The sequence below is a fragment of the Andrena cerasifolii genome, chromosome 3, assembly GCF_050908995.1.
Source record: "Andrena cerasifolii isolate SP2316 chromosome 3, iyAndCera1_principal, whole genome shotgun sequence".
NCBI lineage: Eukaryota > Metazoa > Arthropoda > Insecta > Hymenoptera > Andrenidae > Andrena > Andrena cerasifolii.
Genome location: NC_135120.1, coordinates 12007390 through 12035210, shown reverse-complemented (window position 1 = coordinate 12035210; position 27821 = coordinate 12007390). Strand labels below are relative to the sequence as shown.

The window sequence follows — 27821 nt, the reverse complement described above, 5'->3', positions numbered from 1 at the left end:
TTCCTCGGTGTAACGGATGAACGAGGGATCGGCAAGGTGTATCAGCGCGAGGTGTTTATGGTGTACAGGCTCATCGTCGCACAGTGGTCTGTCCAATAACAATCTAGCGGGACGAAGACGCAGGTCGTACATAAATCATCAGTTTGGTGGAATTGTTTATTATTTGTTTGGACAACACCATTGTTTTACCACCCTTGAAAGTTAAAAGCCAGCCTTCAAGGGTTTTTTCAAACCTAAATTCGTATTCTGGGGTTTCTTAAAATGTAGAAAGCGAATATGAAGTGTGTTTTGTAAAGTAGAATTGTTTACGACCACGTTATTTAGAATGAATTACACATTTCAGCTCCTAACATCATTTTTGAAGAATTATTTTAATTGCGTATAGAAATTATGTAGAGTTGCAAATATTTACAGCTATAACTTGTGAATATGTAGTCTATAAAGCAAATAGAAAACAGCATAAACATTTTCAGGTTCCATGAGGTTCCTGGAGCTTCTCCAGCGAAAGCTATTGAAAAATTCCATCAGTTTTATGATTATATTTTAATTCCGTTCGTTGGAAATTAAAATACTCATGGCTGAAGCTTGATTTACTACTTGTACCCCTGCAATGCATTACTCAAAGTACTAACAATTTAAATCGCGATACAATTGAGCACTTCTGATACTGACACATTCTAACAGTCAATTTCTAAGTAAACTTTTATAAAATACGCGTAAAGTTGCGTACCATGTCACTCCGACATCTCTGACTCAGTATTTTGTGTTACGACCAAGATTCATTCATTTTGGATGGTCACGATTTTGGACTTTCGTTCCGCTAGACCATCAATACAGACCACTGTGCGTCGTCGGAAGCCATCGATACTGTGACAGTATGATTCGCTTCCTTTGTCCGACTCGTGAATGAACAAGGCAAGAAAATATTTCAGAGCGCGCTGCATCTGTTCCACGCTTTCTTCCTTTGATTTCTCTTCACTCTGCCCGATCACGACTAGAAACAAAGAAGCTCTTTCCCACGACGATTCTCCACAGAGAAACTGAGCTAGCGCCCGAATTCGATTTGAAGGAGCGCCCGACTGTGCGCCCAATCCTAACTACAACAGCGCCGCAAGAAATCAATCGAAACCCGGCCGAAAATCGCGCCTTTGGAAACTACCGACCATAAAACGACCAGGCCAAGCAAATCGCCCGGTTCTGAAACGAATCGAAGCTTTCACGGTGCATCTACGGGCGGCCCTGCATAGTCCGCGCCCGATTAAACTTTCGGCCAGCAGTGACGTAATCCCGCGGCCCCGTGGTAACGGCAGCGACCGTGCAGCGAGGATCCCTTCCACGTAGCGCGGCGTTCTTGCCGAGTGGCGCCACGTATCCGCGTTTCGGCCCTGGCACGTGTTAGATTAGAAAGTGGCGGGGATACGCGCGATACCTTAGAAGCGTTAGGGAGGCTCGGGGGAGGGCGGAGTGCCGGTGGCAGGGGTATCGGTGAGCGTGAAAGAGCGACAGCCAGGGAGAGGGTAAAATTCGAGCGAGAGACAGACCGGGAAACGAGCGTGAAAAGGGTGGAGGAAGATAGAGTGGCGCTGGGAGCAGCGAGAAAAGCACACACGATGGGGGTACAGAGAACCACGCCAACTAAAGTTCTAGCCTTAAGCAATCTCGCCCCACCCTCCGCCGAAAAAGTCGAATCTTACACCCCCCCTCCTGCCGAACGTTGCGGTCCCTCCACCGACCAGCCGCTCCTCTCCTCCCACCTACGCGACCTTCCCTCTTCCTCGTGCCGTGGCTACCGCCACCGCTCCCGCCCCCGAAGCACAGCGTCGGACTCACACTATTTCGTCTAACCGCATTTGCATCGGCACCGATGACCCATATTCACGTTCTTCTTTCCACCGCGACACGGCCACCACCGCGTCTCCGCCCGATCCTCCTTCTCCGTTCAGCCGGCGGCTCGGTCGCTTCACGCGATCACCGTACGATCCCTGCCGCGCGCGTACCAGACCCGGCCGTGTGTCGTATCTGTCCTACCCGTGGCCCCCCGAGACAGTTGGACAGGGACGGCAGACCGGCCCGCCGCGAGAGACCCAGGGAGAAGGGGTTCGGAAACGGTGAAAGAGAGACAGAGGTAACCGGCGCGCGGACAGTTACGCGTGATTCGTTACTCGATGCGCGATGCAAGTCGGTGACTCGATTTCGGCCGGGTAGAACGTACACTCCCGGGTGCCCGTCTCAGTGTGTACGCGACCAGTGTTCAGGGTACACTGTACGGCAAGAAACCGGCGGAAAAGTACCTGCCGCACTATCGTTCCAGCCACCTCTCGCACAGCGTTAGTTGCCGGTGCGGTAAAGTGCAGTTGCGAGCGGGACGCTTTCGGGGATCATGTGCCGCGTGGACACGTGCACGCGTGACCGGTGTACAGAGCGCTCTGTCCGTTGAGCCCGAACTCTCCGGGTTGGTTAAAGTGGTTCGGCCGCGAAGGGGGACAGCCACGAGGCACGGTGCCGAAGTGCGTTCGCGGGCTTACCGAAGTTGGTTCGCTCACCCGATGCATCATCGCCAACGCCGCTTTCCTTGAGCCTGCTTCCAGCGGACGGGTAATACGGTCCTGAGCACTGGTAGGTTTCGTCCGCGGCTTTATCGCGCACCGCGGAAATCCGGTACAAGCTTTCGTGACACTGTAGGACGCGATCGCGCCTGCGGTTAGCCGGTCGATCTGGTCGGGTGATTCGCGGCCGCGTCTTGTGGAATCAATCTGGAATTTATCGCGCGTGGACAGGGCGATGCTTTCGGAGCTGCAGCTCTGCGACGAATGTGCCACGCATCACTCGCATCGCGACGCTAAAGGAATGCTACCATCTCGGTTAAGATTCGACGGTGCGCGCATACCGAAACTTTCGGTAGATAGTGGCGCACTGAGGATTTAATCTTGGGGGGAGCCGAGTTGAACGGATAAAAGTATTCGCAATTGAAATTTATTTACAGTTGCCTCTCACCCTCCCTCTGGCTGCGCCACTGGCGTGGCGAAGATACCCCTGAATCCCTGAACATACCTACCCTTCATGTTGCATTTCGAAGGAAGACTGTATCAAGTGTTTTCTGTACAGCTGGACGAACTGTTGGGCACGAGCGTGACCAAGGAGGAAAATACGTACACGAGGGTGGCAGAGGCAGGGGTGGCGAAGGTCACGGGGTCGGGCCTAGGGGTGGCATCATGGACTCTCACCAGCATCAGTTCTGTCTCAAGTGGAATAGTTTCGGTAGCAACCTAGCGACAGCGTTCTCGAATTTGTTCAAAAGCGAGAGTCTCACCGATGTCACCCTATTCTGCGAGGGTAAGTCTCACTTCCAGCCACAATTTCTACCATCCCGCTTTCCGTAACAACACCACGCGGCGACTCGAGCAACGAGTCGGGATCCTTCTGCACTTAACAGGCATCATTACTTTATAATTCGCGATCCCGCGAAGCGACTCTCCTGTCAAGCCGTTGTTAGTTGTCTCGTTAACCAGCGGCTTCTAACAGATCTAAACTGATAGCTTCGTGCAACGGCACGCTCCATAAAACTTCGCTGCGATGCGTTCGTACTTGAACTTCGTGCGAGGCTGCACCAATAACGCGCAAAGGTTCGAAGGCGCTCGAGAACAATTACCATGCGCTTATTTCGAAGCGATAAACAGCAGACGCAAGTACCTATCAAACGAATCAGCGTTGACAACGTTGCGCGTGTTCCCGATGTTTCTCAATTACACGAAATAAAGGAAGAAGGCGAGCCTGAGTGCTGCGTGCCGTCAGCGTGGTCCCGGGGTTTCGAGTAACATCGGCGAGATGCTAGCGAACGGGCTACCACCACGTCGCCATTTCCGTCCCTTATCGGTCGCCAATGAAAGAGCGAAACTCCCGTCGAAAGGCCGCCGACTGGCTGGCCTCCGTGTCTGACCAAAGCGGCGCCACCACTCCTTGCGCGCGAATACGCTCACCTGTCGACCTCTGGATGCAGTTGCACACCGCGGTGCACGTGTGCGAACTGCAGGCGAACTGCACCGGCCGCGGATTGGCCCGCTGCTACCCCCATCCCGCCCAATCGCGCGGGGCTGGTCTCCACTCGCGCAGAGTCAGTCGGCGTGCATGCGAATCTCGGCTTTGCACATCGGGACACGTGCATATATACACTCGCGCGCCAGCGTGCTCCTCGCTCGGCCGCCTATACTTATCGCGAATACACACGCGTGCGACGCCGGCCTGGTGTGCGATTTCCCCCGGCGAATGCACATTCTCGTTGGATTCGTCGCGGCGAAACCGCAGTCCGCCGTGGGACGCGGTGCAACGCGCTCGGTGCATGTGCATCGCGGCCTCCGCCCGTCCTCGCGACGCTCTCCGGCGAGCCCTTTTCGCGGTGCATCGAACGTGCTCGGTGACAGAAAGCTTTTGGAGTGGAGATTGTGTTGCAAGGGCGAGGACAGTGTCTTCTTTTTCATCGATCGGAGTGGTTACTCGCGGCGCTTCGCGGATTGTCATGGGTACGTTGAAACTTCTGCTCGACGGGTTCGATCATAGTTGGCGGCGAATCTGCTAAGTGCAGGATTAAAAATTGGTGGTGGTGAAACGGAACTTTTCGTGATGGAACCTTCTTTCTGAATACTTCTCAGTAACGTCGGGAATACACCGGGAAGCTAAGCTGTGCTATGCTATGCTGTTTTAGCTTAGCTTTTGGTGGAAACGGTTCCATAGCTTAGCTTAGCTATGCGATGCTATGCTGTGCTATGCTACGTTTTAAAAAAATTAGCTTCGATACATTCTTATGGAACCGTTTCCACCAAAAGCTGCGTTAAAACATAGCATCGCATAGCATAACTTAGCTTAGCTCAGCTTCCCGGCTTAATGGGCAGTCTTTCTGTCTTTCGACGGTACGCACAGTGGGGAAATTTTGCGATTTTATGGCCAACACTACAGAAATTAAATTTTTTAATTTTATAAATTTAATATAAATGTCAATTGAAGAACTATATCCATTTTAGTGGTCAGAACCTCGAAACTTATTTTTAATATATAAAATTCGGCAGTTTTACGTTCTAATATATGAGAAACTAAATTATCCGAAAAACAGCACTTACAAAAATTACGAACGATAAAGATTTTTTTATTATTTACATTTATATACTTTTTTCTTTGTTAGAGCATGCCCGAAGCTACAATTTTAGATTTGGAGTCCGCACCCTCTCCCCAAACCTCATCTCGTTCGGCTACCGGTCCCTTTCGGAATAATTTATTTATTTACTTGCGGGCGAAGGCCTGTGGTGTCGAGTAAATAAACAAGACGAAATATAAAGGAGAATTTGGAAAAAGTCGACAAAGTCGTTGAAATCATTCGCAGTTGTACAAAGTCTATTCATACAATCGTTTTTTCCTAAGTTCGTTCGATATGTGACAATATGAAAAAGTTGCCTAGATCTTAAGCGTATCCTAGGGACATAGAATTTTAAAAGTTCCAGAATCCCTGTACAATCGATGAACTGATTAAGGGTTTCATAAACTAAGACCAAGTCTGCCACGGTTCTACGTTCTTCCAGAGTGTTGATATTTAAGGTATTGAGAACGCCATCGTATTTGTGACAGGTTATAAACATCGGTTTATTGATTTTGAAAGCGACGTATCTTAGAAATTTGTGTTGGACACCTTCGAGCAGTTTGATATGATTTGATTGCGCACGGGTTCCATACTTGCGAGGCATATTCGAGGTGTGGTAAAACTAGAGCCGAATACAGAATTTTAAAGGTGTGTAGGTTTTTGATAATATCCATTTTCGGTTGCCCGTTTTTCCGGGAGGTCCCTGGTCGGGAAGTGATCTACTGAACGGGTTCAGTTAAGGGTCACTTTATCAGGGGGAAGCTTGTAGCGACAGCTAACGCGAATCTCGCATGCTCGCCATTGCACACGGTTGAATAGAGTCGATATAAATTATTTTATCAGCGGCAGAACGATAAAGGTAAGAGGAATACGCGTGGCGTAATCGGTCGTGTCAACTTTATATTTATCATGGCTCGTAGCTGTGCGCCTTCCGGCCTAAAAATAACACGTGGACGTACATGTTCATTCATAATGCATCGACCGTGTAGCGCGCACGGTGCAACGGGCAGTACGCTCCATTCTGCTGTAGATCGGTTTCCTTCTCGATCGGAATTTAATTTCGTTCGCCGGGCCCCGGCACGGAATCGAACGATTCTTTAACGAGGCCCCTGCATCGATAACGCACGGCCACACGCCGGCGACTGGTCTCCATTCCCAGCTAAATAATTCGTAGAGTTCGTGACATTGAACCGCGAACAATTGGAAGGAGCGGTAATAAGCTGGGACGAATGATTCCTCTGCGCCTGAATCGGGGCTGATTATGCATTCAGGGTACGTGACTTTGTCGTCGATATTTTGAATGTTAAAAATCCTCGGTACGTGGCTGACTTGGGTATAGTGCACCGTAAAACTGTCGCTGGGAGAATAATATCCAGATACCAAGTAGTGCTTTCCACTGTTTAAGTACAGAAGAATATAAGAAATACACCAAAGTACACTCACCAAAACCAAACGCATCTCGAAATCGACTGGAATCAGTGGCGCAGGGGTCCCGCACCCAAAGATGGTTAATTTTTTTATTTAAATACAATTTCGAAACACGAATGAAAGTTAAAACAAATTATTCGTTCGTTAACCCGAGTTCACTTCACTCGACACGTGACGAATAATTTTTTTTATAACTTTTATTCCTTATACAAAATTTGATTTACATAAGAATTTCGCTCATCCTCGCAGCCTCCAAAGAAGCGGCTTTATAAGAAGAAAACTGAACTAACAAGGGAAGATCCCGAACCCGAATATTCAAAAAATTCTGAAACTTTGTGAATATGTAGGGGATTTCCTCCTGATTACAGCGCAATTTTTGTTTGCTGCCCAAATTCACTCGAAGGGGGTGCAATTAACCCTTGAAAATTCGGCTATTTTCCGATTTTGTGTTATAACTCGCGAACTGTAAGAGACAGAGAAAAAGTTTCAAGACGAAAGTTACTTCTTTTAATTAGATCTACCATCTGGTGAAAAAATTATTTTACAGTTCACGATATATAACACAAAATCTGTAAATAACCGGATTTTCAGCGGTCAATTACACCCCCTTAGAATAAATTCGAGCAGCGAACAAAAATTGCGTTGTAATCAGGAGGAAATTCTCTACATATTCACAAAGCTTCAGATTTTTTCGAATTTCCGGGTTCGGGATGTCCCCTTGTAAGTAACATTTGAATCTTTAAATAAATTTTTATAATCACCTAATGAATTTTATCGAACTCGCGTTAAAATCATTCCTATCCGTTCAACTCGGCTGCCCCCGAGATTAAATCCCGAGTGAGCTGACTCGAATCGTAACCCTCGATCAAACTCCTGTTTGCCCAGCCAAAATTGACTCACCGTCCTGCAGTCAATGTAAGCGAGCCCCACGCCGAGCAGAATGCTCTCGGGGCCCCGCGAGATTGCGACGTCAATAGAATTCGTGTACGATTTATCAGCAGGACACGATAACGGTGCTACACACCAACACGTGGGGCTAGATATTTGTTCCTTTATCAGGCGCGCTGAGTAAACAAGAACGTGCAATTTTCGTGGTAAGATTGTCGGTGCTTCTGTCTCTGCCCCGGTCGCCGCGAGATTTCTGGAGGCACCGCCAGTCTCGCCGGCATTCCCCGCTGCATAGACGGTGCAGTACCGTTACCGAAATCACGAATTCCGTGGTGGATATTCGTGTCAGCCCGGATCGGACACTTGCCGGCGGGCTTCCGTTAAGTGCAGCACGTAGAGAAAGTTGTGAGCAGTTCGATCGACCGACTAATCATTATCGTCTGCCCCATGACCATACGGTTGGTCGCTTAATTGCTGAGTTGGCCCATCGCGTGCCACGGAGCAGCCTCTTTTCCTCTAACGGTCTTACGATCGATCTCGATCACTCCGCTGGTCTGCCCTCCCCCGATCCCATTCCGCTTCTACGCAATTCGTTTTCTATTACCGGTTCAAAGCCGACGTAGTGCTTACTCTGCCTATAATCTGTTTTTGAATCGAATCCATGCCTTGAAATTATTTTCAGATCTTTGGATAACACAATATAAGTGTTCGAAGCAACTTGAAAATCTGCATTAATTCTTTGCGATCGGTCTAACCTCGCATGAACATAAACATTTGCCAGTCTATACGAGCTTTGTATTAAAACATTTAACAGTAAAATTGGTGGCATTTGATACTCATATTAGTTCCTCATTTGCATTTACTTTGTCGAAATCAAAAATTTATTTTTGTGGTTTTGGCCATAAAATCGCGAAATTTCCCCACTGTGCGTCCGTGCGAATTACACGAAGCCTTCTTTATTTTCTGTATCGAAAACTAAAAGAAATACGTCGACTTGATTGTTTTATACGAAGTAAACCACAGTTTAAAAGCGTATCAGCCAAGTACGTTAAGATTGTATGTTCCTTTAGTAATGTGTGCATGCTATTGTTTATTGCTGAATGATAATATTTTCTAATGTATATATCGCAGAAACTATAGAGGTACCATTGGAGCAAAAAGTCCCTGAGACTGAAAAAATATATTTTATTATTTATTTTCATAATTAGATGGCCAAAGTATAAAGAAATGATGCCAACGTCTTTAAACAGTGTTTTTGTTTTAGTTGAGCGATTTTTTTTAGTTTATACATTTTTAATTTTTGTTAAAGAAGTCACGCTTTCCTTTCAATATTGCATACCAAAAAGAATTGGTTTAATAAATATTTGTTGATTTGATAAGAGTTTTTTAATTAATTAGTTTAATATTACACGAAAAGACATAAGGACTTCCTACCCTATGCAATTGCCATTTTGCATCGACAAACATTTTGTGTTATAACTCAACAGAAAACAACAGTATTAACAAACGAACTTCATGAACGTAAAGCATATAAGTTATAGTTTATACAAAACAACACCAGATATATCTAGATTGTTAGTACTAGATTTTACACAGGTTTATACGAAAAACGGGACTTCTAGCCCCACCCTGCCCTATATAGCTAGTAGGTGCAGTGGACAATGCTATTAGCCGCTAGATATTTTCGTTTATAAAATGAAAATCACGAGAGGGCCAAAATTACCAGCAGCATGCCATAATACCACCTTCTCCTCTAGATATTCTCTGCATGCAGTTCGCAGCGGCCACCGTCCCGCGATGTTGGGCAGCTAAAGTCCACCGCGCGATTCGCGATAACCCTTTGCTGGCCCCCAAGGAGCGGGCACTTCCGAAACGATACTCCGTACGTTTCTACGAGTGCGATATGAATTCTCGTTCGCGCGTGCAACGATCGTTAGCCGATTCCCCCGCTTCCTCCATGCCGAGTCCCCTGTCCCCGTCCCTGATACTCGTTCTAACGCTTTCTCCGCGCGACCACGCGCGTGTCCTGGTTTCACGAAAACCGCCGCGGAACGGGCGTGCTCCTTCGGCGAAGGGAAAGGAAAAGTTTCCTCTCCGGGTCTCCCGAAATACCGAAGGCCGTGGCGCTCGCCCGCTGGAAGGCGAAAGTCGGCGCGAAGCCCGCTCCCCGTGGCTAGAAACGGGGGAGAGGAGTAACTCGATGCTGTGTCGCCTCGTGAGTGGTCTTTCTTCTCGGGCTCTGTAGAGGGTGAGAACCTAAAAGGAAGGTCGGTAGGTGGGAAGGGTTCAAGGACGAGTCTCGCAGGGAAAGGGGAGCGCGGCGCAGCGCCGCGCGCGTAACTCCGGGCAGAATCGTAATTGAGCAACTCAGTGCGCGCCTTCCCTGCGCTCGATGTAGGGACGCGTGTGCGCGCCAGCGTGGCTATGCGCAACGGGCGTACATGCGCGTGTAAATCGTTGGAAAGCTTGAAGGAAGCCGAAAGTAGGCCCTGGTTTACAGTTAGATCTAACAGTCCTCTTCGGGGCCTCCTCTGGCCGCTTAGGCGATGCAGACTGCTCGACGGTGTTGGCCTAGTGGGTAGGGATGAACCGATGTCGCCAGGGTATCGATACTTTTACTAGCTTGTGTCGAAAGGAAGCATCGATAGCTATTCAGTATCGAACGAAAATTAGTAGATTGCTCTTTTTTGTTGATATGTTTTATTAACAACGGTGTATTTTATTTTACTTTCGTTTAATGGGGAGTACCCTTTAGTTGCAAGGAAGCATGTAAGCAAGTATACTGCGTTCCATATAAGAGCGTACCAACGCCCCTACCGATTTGCGACCGATCTGCGCAGCTCCCACGGATCTGACACACGCGATTGGTCGTAGCACTTTCCCTGCCGGTTTACTACCAATCGACAGTGTATCCCTGCGCGAAACGAGTATGCTCTAATGTGGAACGCAGTGTAGGTAAGAGGCAATCTGTATAACGGCGGAGAAAAGAATAGAAAAATATACAGTGGTATGTGTAACGTACTAAAAGAATGCAGAGAAGAGAAAGGATAACTACTTACTTAGTATTTTATTAACCAACATTTACTTGACGTATAAAATAATAAAAAAATAAATCTTTTAATACAGTAGATTTGCGATACCAAGTAGCTATCGATACTAAAACTAGGGTAACGGTACCTAATATCGCCTAGCAAAAGTTAAATCGCTGTCAGTTGAATAATAATTGATAGTTTTGCGTGCAATTCGTTGCAAATTAAAGAGAAATTATTCATCTTTCATTCGGCATAAGTTAGAATCAAATTTTAATTAAATTCATTTGTGATAAAATAAAATTAATTAATAATTCATTTTTTCCTATTTTTGGCATAAATTTCATTCCGATATCTTAAAAAAAAACCCAAAGGCGGGAAATTTTAAATCCGGCCCACTGTGCTACATGAGTACCCGCACGGCCCGGTATCGGTTGCGTGTAGAGCTGCCATCCGTAAAGCCACTAATCTGAGCCAAAGTGCATTAAAACCCCGGTGATTTGCACTTGAAACCCGGCCAGTTTTAACAATTTCTTCTATTAGGTACGACACCCCAAGACAAAAGTTTCTCTAAATTATAGACTGCAACCGCGGTCAAGAAATAAAGATATAAATATTTATGACTTCTTGGGCGAGCAGCATCGAAAAACCCGGATCACTACAGAAGATCCCCCGAGCGCCCTAAAAAAGGGGACAAATCCGGGGAAACTCGTATGGCAGCCCTAGTTGCGTGGGAGCTGCCCCGTGACCTCTGAGCTTGCACGGGGCCTCGCGCAGGAATGTTGTAACGAACTGGATGTAACGTCGACTCGTGCTCCTGCACGAAGATTCTGGAACGGTTGCATAACGTCGGGCGACGATGATAGACGGTCTGCCGGCCCGTAGAAAGCGCGTGGAGCCGCGAAGTAGCAGCAGCCGCTGCGTACCTACCTGTATAAAAATATTCTGGAGCTGGGATTGAGAGAAGGACCGCTTTCCTGTGAATCGTACTACCTCGCGGGCGTTATCTGCGCGCGAGAAAGCGCGCGCTGCTGGTGCGGCCGTAAGCGGGCTCGTATGCGTGTGTATACGTTACACGAGATTAAGCGGAGTGTGCAAGCGACACGTGGAACGTTAGACCAGAAAACATTCATATACCGTTTGCTGGCATTCGAACGGAACTGTCCCCGGACGCTGTCCTTAGATGCGAGAGCCGATTTCGTATGCGACCGGCAGAAATTTATTTCGGCAGTACGACCTAAATACGGCGGAGCCTCGATTACCCCGACTAATTGGTGGGGGGGAGGGGTCGCGATATTTCGATAGTGGAATGATCGCGCTTTGAAATTACTTTGGGATCGGACAATCTAATTCGGCTTACAATTGAATACTTAGTCAGTTCATTTTAAAACAGAGTTGGGCAAAATGTGATCTAATTACAACTTACAAATTAGGATTAAAATGTAATTGTGTAGTTGATTACACATTATTTTCTGTAATCGTTCATTTAGGTAGTTGACGAAACCAAATGGTCAACTACCTAAATTAACGATTACGGAAAATAATTTGTAGTCAACTACACAATTATAATTTTTATCGCAATTTCTAAGTTGTAATTAGATCACATTTTGCCCAACTCTGTTTTAAGACAATCACGTAAAGTTACCGAAATTAATTTTCTTCGCGATCGTTCGTAATGTCCGGCACAGCAGATAGGAGGCGGCGATCATTATCTTCCGAGCATCAATCGTCCTTATTGGGTCACTGTGTTCAATGCAACGCGATAACGCGCCGGCAGACGTTGCCCCGCGTGGCACGACGGTATCTGGGTGAACCAAAAGGGTCGAGCGTAAGCAGGAAATTAGGTCGTGTCGCTGGTCCGTAGTAGTGTTGCAACCAGAACTCGATCTAACGCGGAAACGCGCACAGATGCGTGCCCCTCGTGCCACGCGTCTGTGTCTAATTATCCTGACGCCGAGCGCGTCTAATTACCCTCGCGACTTCTACTCTCGAATCACCCATCGGTATTAAGAGCTTGACAAATCGTTTGGGAAATCGAAGCGGCACTTGGCTGACTTTTAGGAATTTATTTGAACGTCACACGTGTACAATTTTGAGCTCCCCACGATTCGGGCTCTCCTTGTAGCCTCGTCCATTGATCGCGAGCGAACGCCACACGCGGGCGGCACACAAATAAAATATAACGCGAGTTATCTGTCGATAAGGCCGCCGGGCGCAGACACACTTCCGCTATTTGAATTTCGAACGGTGATTCGAAAATACACGGGGTGGATCCTCGGGCCGGATCGTTGCGCTAGGCGGGTCTATTTTTATTCCACGCGGCATAAAGAAGCCTGTGTCCGAGTACCGCGCTCCGAAACGGTCTTGTTCGCGAACGTACCGCGTAAACATTCATCCGGAACACCTTCGGACAGGTAACTGGCGATGCTCCGCGTAAATACCCGCGAAAACTAGGGGACGTTTTCCAGGGAGGCTTGAAATGCCTAGGTGAAAGACACGTACAGTGGCTCGCATTAATATTCGGACACTTTAAAATCGCATAACTTTTTTAGAATTGGTCCAAACGACTTGAGCTTTTTTGAGAAGCTAGAAGGATTAGTTTGCTAACTGACGCGTTTTGTCGTTTTGGAAAAAAATGTATTTGGTTGGAATAGCGAAAAGAATAGTAAAGGTCGATTTTTAAACTTTTTTTTGTGAGCTTGTAATGAAAATTCAAAAAACCTACTATTGCTAATCTTTTATATGGTAGATATTCCTGCTATTTATCTCGAGAATACCGAAAATACTGAAAGAAAAATTTGCTTTACCCCATCGTATATAAATACTTTCCTACGCTAGGCTATTGTTTTGAAAACGCGTGCGTGCGGGCTGACTATGGGATCCGTGCAGTTCCAAGCGGTGTGCGCTATCGTAAGTTTTATTTTTTTATTAACTGTTCCCAAAAACTCTCCACTTTTTTGAAAAAGGCGTTTATTAGTTGAAGACTTAACGAATCGAATGGTATTTTTTTTCAAGCCGGACCGTGGGTGGGAACGACGTCAAATCGCGATTTGAAACTTTCACATCGGTTACTGTTAAGTTTATTAACAATAAACAAAATATTTTATACACTGGTCGAGAAAGCATTCCTTCAGTTTTAAAATGAGCCCAAGACGGTGGCATTATCTTTAAAAATTACCGAGATATTACAGTTTAAGTGATGACGCGTCAGCCGATTTTGTTTGAATTTTCGAAACCTTGAGATTAAATATTTCGGGAAACTATTTGACATAGGCCGTTGAAATTTAGTATACTTTGTTTTTGCAAGGTTATCGACAAATGCTGTAATTCTCAAGAGAATCGGTGAAACTAAATTTTTCACCTACCCGTTTCGACGTGGAATAGCTCATGCGGGGATGGAGTCGAGTTTAGAACGTGCGAGTGGTGGGAATTCGAGCGGAGAAAGATTCGGTGAGACGGCGTTGAAGAACCCGGCCCGAAATCACAGAGAGCGTAGCACAATGGCAGTTTAAAGGCTCGATGTGGGACCGATATAAGGGGGATAGCCGAGAAATGGGGGGTGAACGTACTTGACTCGTAAACTCGTGAACTCGGTCGGGCAAAGTGGATTTCTTAGAGTCAAGGTTGGTTCTGATGCAACAGGATGGCGGCCATTGACACTGTACCGCGTTCTCTCTACCATTCGCATTCGAATAACGCGCGAATCACTCGCCAAGCTTAACGACCCGAGCTCCAAGGTGACGATACTGTCATGGAATAATCGCGTTGCGTGCTCCCTTGGACAACGTGCATCGGCGGTTCGTACCTGTACGCCTGCTGGGAAGCGAGGACTTCATTTCGAGATTGGTCGGTGACCTATTCTTTGTCCGCGTAAGTCGACGACTTCTCGTTAGGTACGTGACGTCCATAATCAGAAACGTTTGCCGACTCAGCCGGGCCACATTATGCGAGTTTGGAAGTTAGGAATTCGTGGAATATTGCGGGCCACTAGCGGCATTCAAAGTACCGTAACTTCGCAATTACCTGGCGAGCAACCAGTACTTGTTAGAGATGCTGCGCGTTAGACGCGGAACAACGCGAACTTGTTTTCGGGGAACCGTGATTTTAGCAAAGCGACGCGCGGTAGAGGCTCAAAGAGAGATTGAGATAGGGTAACGGTACCTAATATCGTCTAGCAGAAGTTAGATCCCTGTTAATTGAATAATAATTTGTATTTCTGTATGCAGTTTGTTTCAAAGGAACGAGAAATATTGTTCGTGTTTCGCGTGGCGTAAGTTAGAATCGTTGAAACTTACAAAATTTTAATTGGGACTCGAAAAATGTAATACATGCAAAAATCGGGTGCTGAAAAAGGGTACCTAATATCGCCTACTCAAGAGATGTTAATTCATGCGTATATGAGTTTTTAAAGATATTCTCACATGTGCTTTTATTATTCCTGGCTATGTAAATGTTTTTTTTATCAGGATTAGGTGTAAGAAAATATAAACTAACTTAAGCTTGCTAGAACATGCATACTGCTTTTTAGAAGGGATTGAAAAAATTGTGGAACTCTTATTTTTTAGAAAATTCTGTTACAACTCCGATGTTTTGTTTAAGAAATTATATGTTTCTGAGGAATTTTTATTGAAAGAAATGTTACCCTTAGGAATTTCTTTAGAAAGTGTTCCCATGGAACAGATATTTTAGAACCTATATAATAAAAGTTACATACAGTTTTTGTAAAAAATTCTAGATTACCATATGTGGAGAAGAAACGAAGGGAATCTTCAAAAAATTATATCTTTTACAAATTTCAATATTAGCAGCTAGAAATCTACAGAGTTGTTACTCAGATATAATATTTGGAGAAAAAAAAAAATAGTTTGTAAATCGGCTTTGGAGAAAAGGTATTTATTTTGCAAATATAAAAGGTACAAGCCGTCAGAATCAGTTTATTGGTGGCGATATTAGGAACCTGGGCGGTATTAGGTACACATTCACTCTACGTAAAGAGTAATCGAAGTAAGGTAGTTCGTTATGAAGAATTGTATCTCAAAATTGATATCCCGTAGATTGTGGATCTGCTCGGAATTCTCAGGCTGCCTAGTATTAAGTTTCTCCTGGTCGTCTAATCGTCGAAAACACGGGGTCCGTTCGAGTATCAGTGGGATCGCGGTCGATCGAGCATCGTGGATGGAAAACACTGCGTCGAACGTGTCGGAGCTAAGATTTCAAGGACCCACCGTTCGTTAGTATTACAAGGCAAACGCAGAATTGCGAAACTCCACGTTGTTGATAGCACTGCTGCCGTTATCAGATTACTAGGGTATTACATACCATGTGGCACCGCAGGTAGATCGATAACATTATGCGCTGGCCTTTTCGGAGAAGGACCGGTGGGCGCTGTTGAAATAAAACTCGACTGGAGTTCGTGCAGTCAAAGATGGTATTCGGCTGCGGATGTGCCCGAGTGCAGGTGGCCACGTAGTGATAATTCGAATCGAGAGTCAATCATCGGCCGGCAAAGTGGGTCAATGACACAATTACACAACTACTTCGGCTTACACGCTCGTGCGTGCATTTGCGGACTTTGTTGAAGCAGACGCAACGCGTACAAATATAACTGTAGAAGAGCCCACGTCTCTTGCAAAACCTCCACGAACCTTTCGACAAATATCTTCTCTGCTTCTCCTTTTTATATTTTCGTGCAAGGTAGAATCATTCCGCACACATCACTGTGAGCGTCGTGCACACGGCTATCAGTTTATAAAGAACTCGTGCTTTTCATATTATCATGACCGAAGTACTCCCATGTTTAACCCTTAGCATCATGATTTTTTATTTCGCCCAGAAAAACTCTTATCGGTGTTTTTCCCACGCTTTATACAAATGAAAAAATATGGGTATGACACCAGGGTTACACCATGCATAAAGGTACCTATGCATTATACTGTTGATAGTGTTATATGCATTATTATGTTCGACATGAAATTTATTCAAAAAGGAAAACCGAAGTAACTGAAAGAAAAAAAATTACCATTCCAGTATGGTCCTTTCAGTAGCCCTGGCGAAACTAACAAGGGAACATCCCGAACCCGGAAATTCAAAAAGTTCTGAAACTTTGTGAATATGTAGGGGAATTCCTTCTGATTACAACTCAAATTTTCTTCGCTGCCCAAACTCACTCTAAGGGGGTGTAATTGACCCCTGAAAATCCTGTTTTTTTTCGATTTTGTGTTATAACTTGTGAACTGTAAAATAATTTTTTTACCAAATGATAGCTCTAATTAGAAGAAGTAACTTTTGCCTTGAAACTTTTTTTTCATCTCTTACAGTTCGGGAGTTATAACACAAAATCGGAAAATAGCCGAATTTTCAGGGGTTAATTTCATCCCCTCCGAGCGAATTTGAGCAGCAAACAAAAATTGTGTTATAATCTGGAGGAAATCCCCTACATATTCACAATGTTTCAGAATTTTTTGAATTTTCGGCTTCGGGATCTTCCCTTGTAAGAGTTGTAATCAACAATACGAGACAGAGTATCACAGTAGAATTTCTACGGATGTGTTTCTGCTGTCAGGACACTTGCAACATAATGGTAATAGTAAAGTAACGCTTTAATGTTCACGAAAAAGGCCCCAAATGGCCGCACGATAAGCAAACTGTTAATCTGTGCACAGCAATAAAAGAAAAGTGTTTTAATTACAAGATACAGATTGTAAAGTGACATGAAATTGATAAACTGTAATTGTTGATGTTCCACTTGCCAACCGATACTACAATTTCTGGTTGCACATGGTCTGCCCCACAATTTTCTTTAAAGTGAATTATTTACAGTGAAAAAACTCCATCGAAATTGTAGTAAAAGAAAAGAATTATTTTTTAGTTTTTAGTGCATTTTCAATAAAATCGTTTAACATAACATTTTTTCTTTATATATTTATCTTTCAAATCCTGTAACGCGGACGGACGTTACACTATGATACTAAGGGTTAAAGAATTAGAGCGCTGCTACTGAAGAATCAGCGATCACTCGGAACCTTTTCGCTGCCTAATATGGTTGCCTAATAATATTCTGCTCCGGAACACGTAGCCGCTGGTCGTTCCCGCAGCGAAGGGGGTTAATACCGTCATCGTCGCTATGATTATCCTCGAAATCGCTATAATTAGCGTACCGCTAACAGTTCCCGCAACCAGGGCAACACGCCCCATTGTCATCAAACATAGACTCCACGTGGTTACGCGGATGTTCCTCGTTGCTGGGAACCGTCCACGTGCGGGCACGTGCGTATTACCTCAACCGTTTCCCCTAATTCGAAGCATACAGGCGAACGATCAGAGAAATACTGAGAACGAAATAAAAAAAAAGTAAAAAATAAAATTAACTAACTCAAGTAAGAACTTAAGAAGCAACAGTTAATTGGACTGGTGGCGCAGCTCGCCGATGCAGAACTCTGGCACACGTGGTCGCTCCTCGATTCCTCGCGCGCGATACGGTCTCAAAGCTCACGGCCGCCCCCTCCACGCGCGTGGGTTTTCGCGCGTTCGATTCCGCTCCTCGACTCCTCCGGGTCTCTCTCTCCCGTTCCGTGCCCCCTTGGACGGATCTCTCGCTGCCTCTCGTCGTCATCGTGCAGCAGAGGAACATGTGCGAGCTGAGCGACCTTGGTCCCACGCGGCCATTGGCCGGAACCAAAGGAACCCGGCCGCGCCGATTGGCCCGCTCGCCACGGCACCGTGCATGTGTTGCTTATCGCGGGCGTATGCCACCGCGGCGGAATCTGGCGGCAAAATTTAGGCACATAGACGGGGAACTAGCTCGCACGCTCTGCATCAGTGACCTTGTCGGGGCATTGACCGCAGTTTTCGCCCCCTTTCGGTCGCCTTCCTCTGTCGCTCGTCTTTCCATCGAGCCCGGCCTCCTTATCTATCTCTCGAGTGTCACGTACCGCCGATGGGCGACCCGGAGAGGGAGCACGGTGGGCTTTGGGGGATGCAACGAGATCGCCAGTACCTGGGGCATTCACTATTCAGGGATTCGTAGATTTCTTTCGAGAAGCAATGGGATTCTAATGCTGAGTTTACACCTGACGAGTGCTCGGTCCAGTGAGCCCACTGGTCGTCCGAGCACTCGTCTGGTCTGAACGCATGTTCTAGTACTCGGCAGGGTAAGACGGCGGGCAAATCGGCCGAGATTTTCACTCGGCCGAGTACTTAGCAGACTGAGTGACTCCGCCGAGTCACTCGTCAGGTGTAGTGTTCCTTCTCGAGAATGCTTTCTCGAGAAATTTTATAATTGCTTATTTCTTATTTCTCGAGAAATACTATAATTTCTCGAGAAACTTAAGTCTAGGAAAAATATTATAAATCTCGTTTATTTAAACACATCTACAATTTATAATACATCTTATTAATAACATTAGAACCTATATGAATTCCAATAGAAAATCACAGTACAGAAGATTCAATATTATTAACTGCTGAAGGTGCTCTTAAATTATTATTTAAAAATTTAGAAAAATTGTATACTGAATTAAGTACCTAATGAGTTTCTTGTGGCTATTAAAGAAGAAGTATAGAAAAAAGGAGATAAGTCTATTGTATCCCGTATAAAATTTTTGCATGATCCAGAATTTCTTCCAAAAGGGTTAAAAGACGCATTTAACAGCTAAGATAGATATATACAAAACGTCAAAGTATAACAGTAACAGATTTTGCCACAAAAAAGAAATAGATTAGCTGACGCTACATTAGACGCACTTTGCTATTTAAATAAATAAATTTACCAATTATATTTAATGTCTATTCTTCATTTCCACAAGTTTTGTATAAATTAGACAGGAATAATCATTTAGTTAAAGTTTTCTTGTGTTTTTGATAAATACTATCAACATTATTCCAAAAATATAATTTTTACAATATTTTTTTCAATCTCTCGAGAATTCTCAAGAAACACGACCTCATTTCTGATTTCTCGAGAAACCAAAAATATGGTCAAATCAGGAACACTAGTCAGCTGTAAACCCAGCTTTGCGTACCTAGGCTTTGGGAAAAATATTCGATACTTTCGATGCTTTCCAGTCGAAGCTCCCCTCGAGATGGGAGTCCCTCGGGGTGAAAGCGGCGCAGCGGAATTTCTCAGAATGCCTGTGCGTTTCGCGAACTCGGTATGGCAGCGAGTCGAAGCTGCGATAAAAATCGCCGCGATTCTCGCTGGGAGAGGGATGAGATGGTTAATTTATGCCGCTTCCGGGTTCTCCGTACAGTAGGTACGTTAGAAGACGTGCACGGAGTTAGAACGATCGCACGCGATAGAGGAGGAAACGATGACCATCGTAGGAAACTGAAAACCCTGGCTCGTAAAACTCCGCTGCCTGCTGGCCTTGGTGTATGAATAGATTGCCCGCAAAGAGTGCATTGCTCCGTTGCGTAACGAAGCGCGTGTTATTTGCAAGTAGCCTCCGCCGAGAAGGCTGAGGATATCGTAGATTAATTTCTCGCTCTTCGGCTGGCGGGTTTCATTAAGAGATCCCTTCTACCGATTGCTCCACTCCCGGCGACCGTAGCGATCCTCTATTTGGACCTCGGAGATTACACGCGTCTCGCGACGAAACGCTTCTGCGAACCGTTTTCGCGTTCCACGCGAATCTGCTCTGTCACCAGCTGCAAGGCTGCGCTCGTTTCTGCAGAGCTAAAAGAGCGCAAGTTCATTCCGGCCCGGCAATAACAATGGTCCTGCTGCATTAAAGATCCGATCGGTGGAGTTTTGAAGCCACGCCACGAATTCTTCCGCTGCAGCTATCGATATGATATAACGCGTGCGTATCCAGCGGTATTATCGCGCGATGTAGAGTGGGCTATTAATAAGAACGATTAAAAACATTATAAAAATGTCGCGCGATAATGTAAGTAGCTTGAACGATAGCGCCGCGAAATAGCGGCATATAAACAATGCGAAGGATCCTAACATTATCTGTTTACTGGCTCATTCAATTCGAGACTTACTCCCGCGGCCGCCCGATTTGATCACATGACGGCTCAATTGCACGCCACAAACACGTTACAGGGACCAGTGGTTACGCAACCGTACTCCCGATACTTTTGCAACGCGTATCTTCGTGTCCCCTAGAGGAAATTCGATGGATTATTTGAACCTTCGAGGTGTAAAAAAAATAATTGAATAACGACTAAGATTAAGACAATTAGTGGGAGAATAAAGTGGAATGAATAAAATCGATTTAAAGTGGCGTTATCGATTGAGAATCCTCCTCAAATTCATTCTACTATTATTTCTCCAATACAAGAGATTGCTGATAGTAAATTTGTAATTGCTGTTGCTCCTCAAAAGGATATTTGTCCTCCTGGTAAAACGTAACCTAAGAAATGCTGTTGCTATCGAAATATCGAGAGCATCCTAGTGAATTTCTCGAGTAAATACCAGGCAACTGGGATTCCGCGAGGAGTTATTTTATAATAAAATTCCTAAGTGTCTTATTTTATTTATGAATTTCGAACCCTTCGTGTACAAGAAGAAAGACTCTTGATATTTAATTGAGAAACGTTGCATTACAACCCACTTTCATCAATAGTGCCATTCTCTGTGTATAAAAATTGGTTACAAGCTGCCAAATTAATTATATCGTCGCGCGGTACAGAAAGTACCCACGTGTCCTTGGACAGATGATTAAGCTGAGATACGGTCGTGTATTGTGCTCGCTGCGCCGAGCCGCACAAAGGATGCGGGAATGCCACGCGCGTTTCCGGGTCCTGGCTGCGAGCCGTTGGCATAAACGATGGCATAAGCCACGAACGCGGTACGCAAAACGCCCCCACACGCACACGCGACTCGGTCGTTGGCCCCTGCACACTAGGATGTATATTTGGCTCTCGGATACCTGTAACGATACGCGCGGTCCTATATTCGGCATGCTGCAAATGCTCGTGCCCTTTTACACGTTTCTGCACGGACCGCTATCACTGGGCCGACCTTTTCCTTTCCAAATCTCGCTGGTGCATTTTCTCTAGCGAACTAAGCACGTCCAACCGAGGCGGCTATCAAAGTGTCCCTTCGTACGAAGTTGAAGATGTTTTTAAGAACGTCCTTCAAAATGCTCCGTGCACAATTGATTGAATATTAATTAGATCGGTAGCGAGCGAAGATGATTAATCCCTATTTTGTACGCGTTGACTTTCGAAAGGGTTGCCTTCCGTCAATGGATCTTCCTAATATCAAGGATACTCGGAGAACCCGACACGCTTTAGTTAAACGAGCCATTCCGAAGGGCAGGTGGTTTGTGCCACCTGGCCAGGGCGCTTCTCGCATGTCTTCTTTTTTTTCTGCTGCTTGATTTCGTTATTCGGAGGATATCGTGTTATTGCGTCTCCTCGCATCTTCCTCAATTCAAGTGTAGCTGAACCAGTGACGAGGTTTCTGTGGAGCTCGTCAGGTGTGCCGGGCGGGAGCGGTAACACGATAGACCGTGCGTCAGAAGCGGTACGTGCTTCCTTTCGTTTATTACGCCACGTCCTTTTAATTCCTTGCATAGACCTACAAACGATATCCTTGCTAGAAGGTGCGCTGTTTATTTTCCTCAATCTGCTAACATGTTAATTAATTTGGGAACAAAGGTGCAGCTTCCTTTTAAATTTTTATAATCAGCTTGGATTTCGGGAATTCAGCACGGGGGGTTGAATAAGAAGTTCTAACTCGCAGAATATTGACCAAAAAACGGTGGGATTTTAATTTTTTTATTTAGTGTAGGTACCTACTATCAATTGCGATCGCTCTGCTCGAAACTAATGTTCAAAGGGGCACGACGTCGGAAATATTTTCCTCACGGATTTGTTCTACAACCTATACGGTGCCATATACGTTAGACGCTCACTATATCGTATTACGCGCACGTTACACTTGCCCGCGTGAATTGTAAATTACGGAAGACCGTGTCCGAAGATGACCTAGATACCCAGCGGGCTGCAAGAAAGGACATCGACGTCAAGCTGGCATGCCTCGGGTTCTTTATGCTCCCTCCGAGAGGGAAATAGAGGACGAGTGGAAAAAAAAAGGGTTCGACGGTCACCACTTCCTTTGCACGCCAAAATTCCCGCGGTCTCCGGGGACGATGAAAGCCGTGAGAAAAAAAAAGAGTCCACCGAATTGGAACGTGCTTGTACCCGAAAGTGGAATGTTCCGTGGAAAAACGGGTGCTCCAATCTCGTTAAAAAGGAAGCTGTCTCTTTCTGCGAGCAACCCTTCAGCCCTTAATTTCCCAGGTCGCTCCAAATAATCGGTACATTTCATATTAATCCTCGTCGCGCGCGTGTGTATTTCATACTCGGAAGGAAGTATCAACGCATCGTGGCCGGGTTCGAAGAACAACGAGCGCCATGCACAGTGCGATATCGAGTGAACCTCGGCGTAGAACCGCGGCGAGATAAGCTTTGACTGATGTGTCGTTCATGGGTGTTACAGTTAGAATCAGCCAACTCTCCCCGAGCGATATTCTACAAATCCACGAGCTAACCCAGACCTAACCCGGCTAACGAACCTCTGTTTCTTGCGTGTGTTTCAGGAGTAACGTTCAAGGCGCATAGGTTGATACTCGCAGCATGCAGCAAGCACTTCCAAGAGCTGTTCGAAGGGATGCCACCTTCTCCCGCGGGACTGATCGTTATTCTCGACGGGACGAGTGCCCACAACATGGCGTCCCTGCTCGAATTCATGTACCGTGGGGAGGTACACGTGTCCCAGGAATCCCTCAGCTCCTTCCTCAAAGCGGCCGAATGCCTCCAAGTATGCGATACATTTCTTCCCCCAAATAATTGCCCCGCGCGGCGGCAGTCACACACGTGTTCGGGCGCCCGCGTACTTTACATTCCTCGGTGAACACCTTCTTTTATTTTTGGCCGCGATTAATGGTCAGGAGTTCCTGTTTTAAACGCGCAAGCGAGTCGTGAACCGCGGTGGATTGCGTTACAGCACGCTTCTCCGGCGTTCAACGTCTTGCAGCGGCAGATAAAATGTCTGGCGCAATGCTGCAGCGCTGTTCCTCGCACGTACCTTAGCCAGCGCCACGCGAAGCACGATAACGGGGAATATCGTATATCGAGAAATGCTCCGGTGCATTCTTGAGGGGAGGTTCCGGTCTAAAAGTCGATTTTTTTTTCATTTTTCGAATGTTCAGCCGTTTAGGAATACGTGTTTAAAAGGATTTCCTGAAACAGTGTTGTCAAAACGGTGGTACCTGTATCTCCAAAAGTTATTATCCAATTCGACTGGAACTTTTTTTATTTTGAAGAATATACTTCTGGCCAGGGGGGATACCAGAAAAAATACAAAAAATTTAAAATTTATAATTTTCGAAGGCGTTGAAAGGATGAAAACTATAGGAAAATGTGATTTCAAACTTCAAGTGTCGTTATTTTCTCAAAAAATGTCATTTTTGCATTTTTTCTGGTTTCCCCCCTAGCCAGAAGTATATTCTTCAAAATAAAAAAAATTTCAGTCGAATCGGATAATAACTTTTGGAGATACAGGTCCCACCGATTTGGATGAACTTTTTGACGCCTTGACTTTAACGACTCCCCAGTGCCGTCTGCAAAGATTAATTATAAAACAAAAAATATCTTCCTGTAGCTTAAGACATCCTTGATACAATGCAAAAAGTCCCATTAAATTATATATAGTAGTTTTCCTTTAATTAATTCCTAAATATCACCTATTTTGGGGGGCTCTAGACCGGTAGGTCCCCTTAAGAATTTAAAAATGGTATTGTATTAACGCCACCCGGTCTATGGCATGTTATTCCACAAACGCCACGTTATCTTAAGGGGTTATTCTACTGTGACAGGAAAAATTAAAGGTTTTCTTTCTGACACAGATTGCGAAGAAAGTAAAAATTCAGTCAATTTGCGATTTAGCACTTTATTTGAGCATATTATAAAGCAGTAAAACCCATTGCAAAAACATTAGAAAGTTGAATATATTAACCGTGAGACGACTAAGGTGAATGTCCCAATTTCTGCTCGCTGACTTTCTGCAGAAAAGTTTTTACTAATTAGTTTACAATTTACAATAAAAAGCTGATATTCCAAAAAGCGACGGTCAATACCTAACGACTGTTATGACGAATATCTGTGGAAATTTGTATTGCAATCGCACCATTAGAACCCGAGAAATCGCGTACACCGTTTGGCTGTTCGCGAAAAGCTGTAACTTCCGCGCAGTCGTCCCACGGTTAATATATTCAACTTTTGAAAGTTTTTGCAATGGATTTTATTACCCTGTAATGTGCTCAAATAAGCGCCAAACCGCAAATTGATTGAATTTTTACTTTCCTCACAATCTGTGTCCGAAAAAGCCTTCTATTTTTCTCTGTCACAATAGGATAACCCTTTAAGACCTTCGCGCGATTTAGCGAAGTTCGTAAACAATGGATAACCGAAGCGCAGCGACAATTAATCAATTATTATTAATTTCTCCCGCGTTTCGGCAAAATGCGCGACGGCCTTAACGATAGCTCTCGGCATCTGTAAGCCAAGGATGGCCCGCGCCGCGTGAACGAAGCTCGTAGTGCGGATAGTCGGTCGCGCAGAGTAGCTTAATCCTCCCGTAGTCAGTCGAGTCTCGAGCGGTGAACCTCGCAGAAAATCGTCCTTCCATTCGGTGCAACAACTGAATCATCTGCTCGGTGCAATCGCAGGTAAAGGGCCTGTCCATCGAGCACGAGAAGCTGGCAGTGGCGCAGAGGCACGCCGCGGAGAACAACTCGTCAACGGACGCAGGGGGTGGCGGTGGTAGTGGCAGTGGCGGTGGCGAGAGCAGCGGAGGCGTCAGTGGTAGCGCGAGCGGTAACGCCGGGGGTAGCGCAAGCGGCAGCGTCGGTGGCAGCGGGGTCGGTGGTATCGGTGGCGGCGGTCTCGGCGAGGTGAGCGACTTGAGCGAAGCGGGTGAAGCAACCATGGTGAGGAACACCATGAAGAGGACCCCCACACCGGCGCCATCGCCCGCCCCTGCCTACACCGTGCCCAGCCTCTACTCTACCTCTCACTATTACGAAAGCCCGCCGAAGAGGCTGATGAGGTAAGCCCTTTTACCGTCACGAACGGCCCGCGTGAACTTTTCAAACGTAACCACGACCTTCCTACCTTCTAATGCCGACCGAATCGCGGCTGACATTCCACTGCGTTCCAATTAAATGTGCTAATGCGTTTAAGAAACCGGCGTGCTCGCTGCGGGGATGTCATTTCATTCGCGTCCCACGCGTACCTACTCCGTGAACGATGCGACGTTTTCATTGTGGAACGAAGATCCCGGTTCGGTCGTGCTCGACTGTCTGTTTGGAATTATTTTCCAAGTACATATGCCTTCTGGTATCACGCGCCTCTCTTCGGGCTTGGATATTTTTAGATCGCCCAGCGACGTTGATACCCTAGGAAGGGCGAGCGTGCTACGCGACGGCACTGCCTTCCGGCCCGCATCCGCGCCACATCCGCTTCTGCTGGAGAACCACTTCTATCAGCCGTTCACCCATCCCTCAGAGACGCCCGCGCATCCCCACACCGCGCCTCACACGCCGACGGAATTGGAACAGGAATTGGAACGAGCGAGGTCCGAGGAGCGTAGCAATTGCGATCTCAAGGAAAGCGTGGCCGAAGGTACTATCCCGAGTGATGATTGCATGCTACTGTCTTCGATTTTGTTGAGAGCGAAGAATATTCGTGATACTATAGGACACAGTTTTGGGGGGTGATCGAGGGTGGACGATAGTTGTGAGAGAAAGGTAACTACGCGTTGACTCAAGCTTGCCATTTTCGTCCTTGCGTAGATCTTCGAATAAAGCAAGAACCGGTGGCGCTGACCGATCGGGAGAGGGCAGACAAACTGGCGGAACGATTGGCGGGGGAGGTTTATCCTGGTGGAAGGGGTTTCGACAGTGGGCACTATGGCGCGAATTCGGACCACCTGCAGCATGCCGCGCAAATGGGCTCTGCTTTGGTACCTTTACCACCCGCTCATCCGCCGACACCCGATCTGAGTCCTGCGCCCACCACCCCCGCTATGTGGAACACGAAGATCAACAAGGCTGGCACCGTCACCACTCCCGATGGTGAGTGAAATTATTCTATGGTACTTTTATAATGTAGCGATCAAGCATGAGTTGTCGTCGAGACAAAGCTGGGATTAAGGAACCTGCGGAAAGAATTGCGTTCACTTCTAATGGAATTGACTATGAGGTCATGATAAATTAGAATTCTGTCTGCTCATGGAACTGAGGAGGAAGCTCGTAGACTAAATGTTAATAGGCTCTTAATTTACGCGGTTGTATATTCAGTGGAAGTTGAGAGAATTTCAAAGTCAAAGGGAAACAATGTTTGCCCCGAATTTTTCAATCAGTCAATTTTCAATCAGCTGTTTTTTAAAAAATATTTGTTAAATGAAGTCGCAGAAATTCCGAGATAAAGTTTGAAAAATGTAGAATATATGCTCACTATTGAAAATTAACATTTAAAGTATCATCAGGTTTAAGGGGGTATTCTAGTCTAGACACTCCTTTTTAAAGGTGATATTTGGAAATTAATTCTGGAAAACCTATCGCACCTACAGGGCAGGAATTTTGCACACATATTTAGTAGTGTTTGAACTATCAACACAAATTTTTGGAATTTTTGAAAAAAATGAAAGCAAACCCAGATGTATCTTTTTACACAATGTTTATTATTATCATAGAGATTGAAAAGAAGTTGGTATGAAATATACATGTGCTTTAAAAATGGCGGTGCTCGCTGGTAAACATTTTAATGTTTTTCTGTGGTTTTGCCTTAATATCGGTCTTAAAATGTGACGTAATCCGATTTCAAAGGTGTGATTTCACGATTACGTGTAATTATCGGCCACGGTAATTCTGTCGGTTAACGGAGCCGAAATTGTGCCAGCGTATTATCTGGGCCAGTGCGTCGCCAGAAGGCAAGGCCTTTTAGATCTAATGTTACAAAATGCATGGCTAATCGTTGCATCATCGGCTGCACGTGGAGCTTTCTGGATGTTGCAACCCGTGTCTCTCGTCGTGGTCCCCTTCTAGCCGCGCCACTCTCTTCGTCGTTCACGAAGTGTGTGGGATAGCGATTCGGAGCAGTAAGGTGGAAAAAAAAATCAGGCTCGAAACATTCTTGAGCTAGAGTTTGTTTTTATTAGAAGTATCAGTGGCGCGAAGGCTGAAACAGGTCTGAAAAAACAATTTCTCACAAACTCGTAGTACAGTCCCTTCGTAAAAACTTTGATTAAAGCACCTTACAAAACCTACACAGACTCCGAGACAGTAAATCAGGGCCGGATCTAGCTCTTCTGCGGCTCTGGACAAAAATGCTAT

The 27821-nt window shown here is 45.7% G+C and overlaps 1 protein-coding gene across 4 annotated transcripts in view; it reads left to right on the top strand.

Annotated features, from left to right (window-relative positions):
* The window catches only part of Chinmo (Chronologically inappropriate morphogenesis), a 69904-nt gene that overhangs the window by 17230 nt on the left and 24853 nt on the right, over positions 1 to 27821 (top strand). For 2 of the 4 annotated variants that reach the window (XM_076809381.1, XM_076809383.1), the window contains exons 2-6: positions 3106 to 3333; positions 23025 to 23245; positions 25155 to 25534; positions 25862 to 26109; positions 26280 to 26561. In XM_076809381.1, the coding sequence (XP_076665496.1) occupies positions 3213 to 3333; positions 23025 to 23245; positions 25155 to 25534; positions 25862 to 26109; positions 26280 to 26561 (1252 nt within the window). In that variant the 5' untranslated portion in view covers positions 3106 to 3212. Of the gene's footprint in view, positions 1 to 3105; positions 3334 to 4370; positions 4518 to 23024; positions 23246 to 25154; positions 25535 to 25861; positions 26110 to 26279; positions 26562 to 27821 lie in introns of those variants that run through there. The other 2 variants (XM_076809380.1, XM_076809382.1) reach the window with 2 other exon arrangements.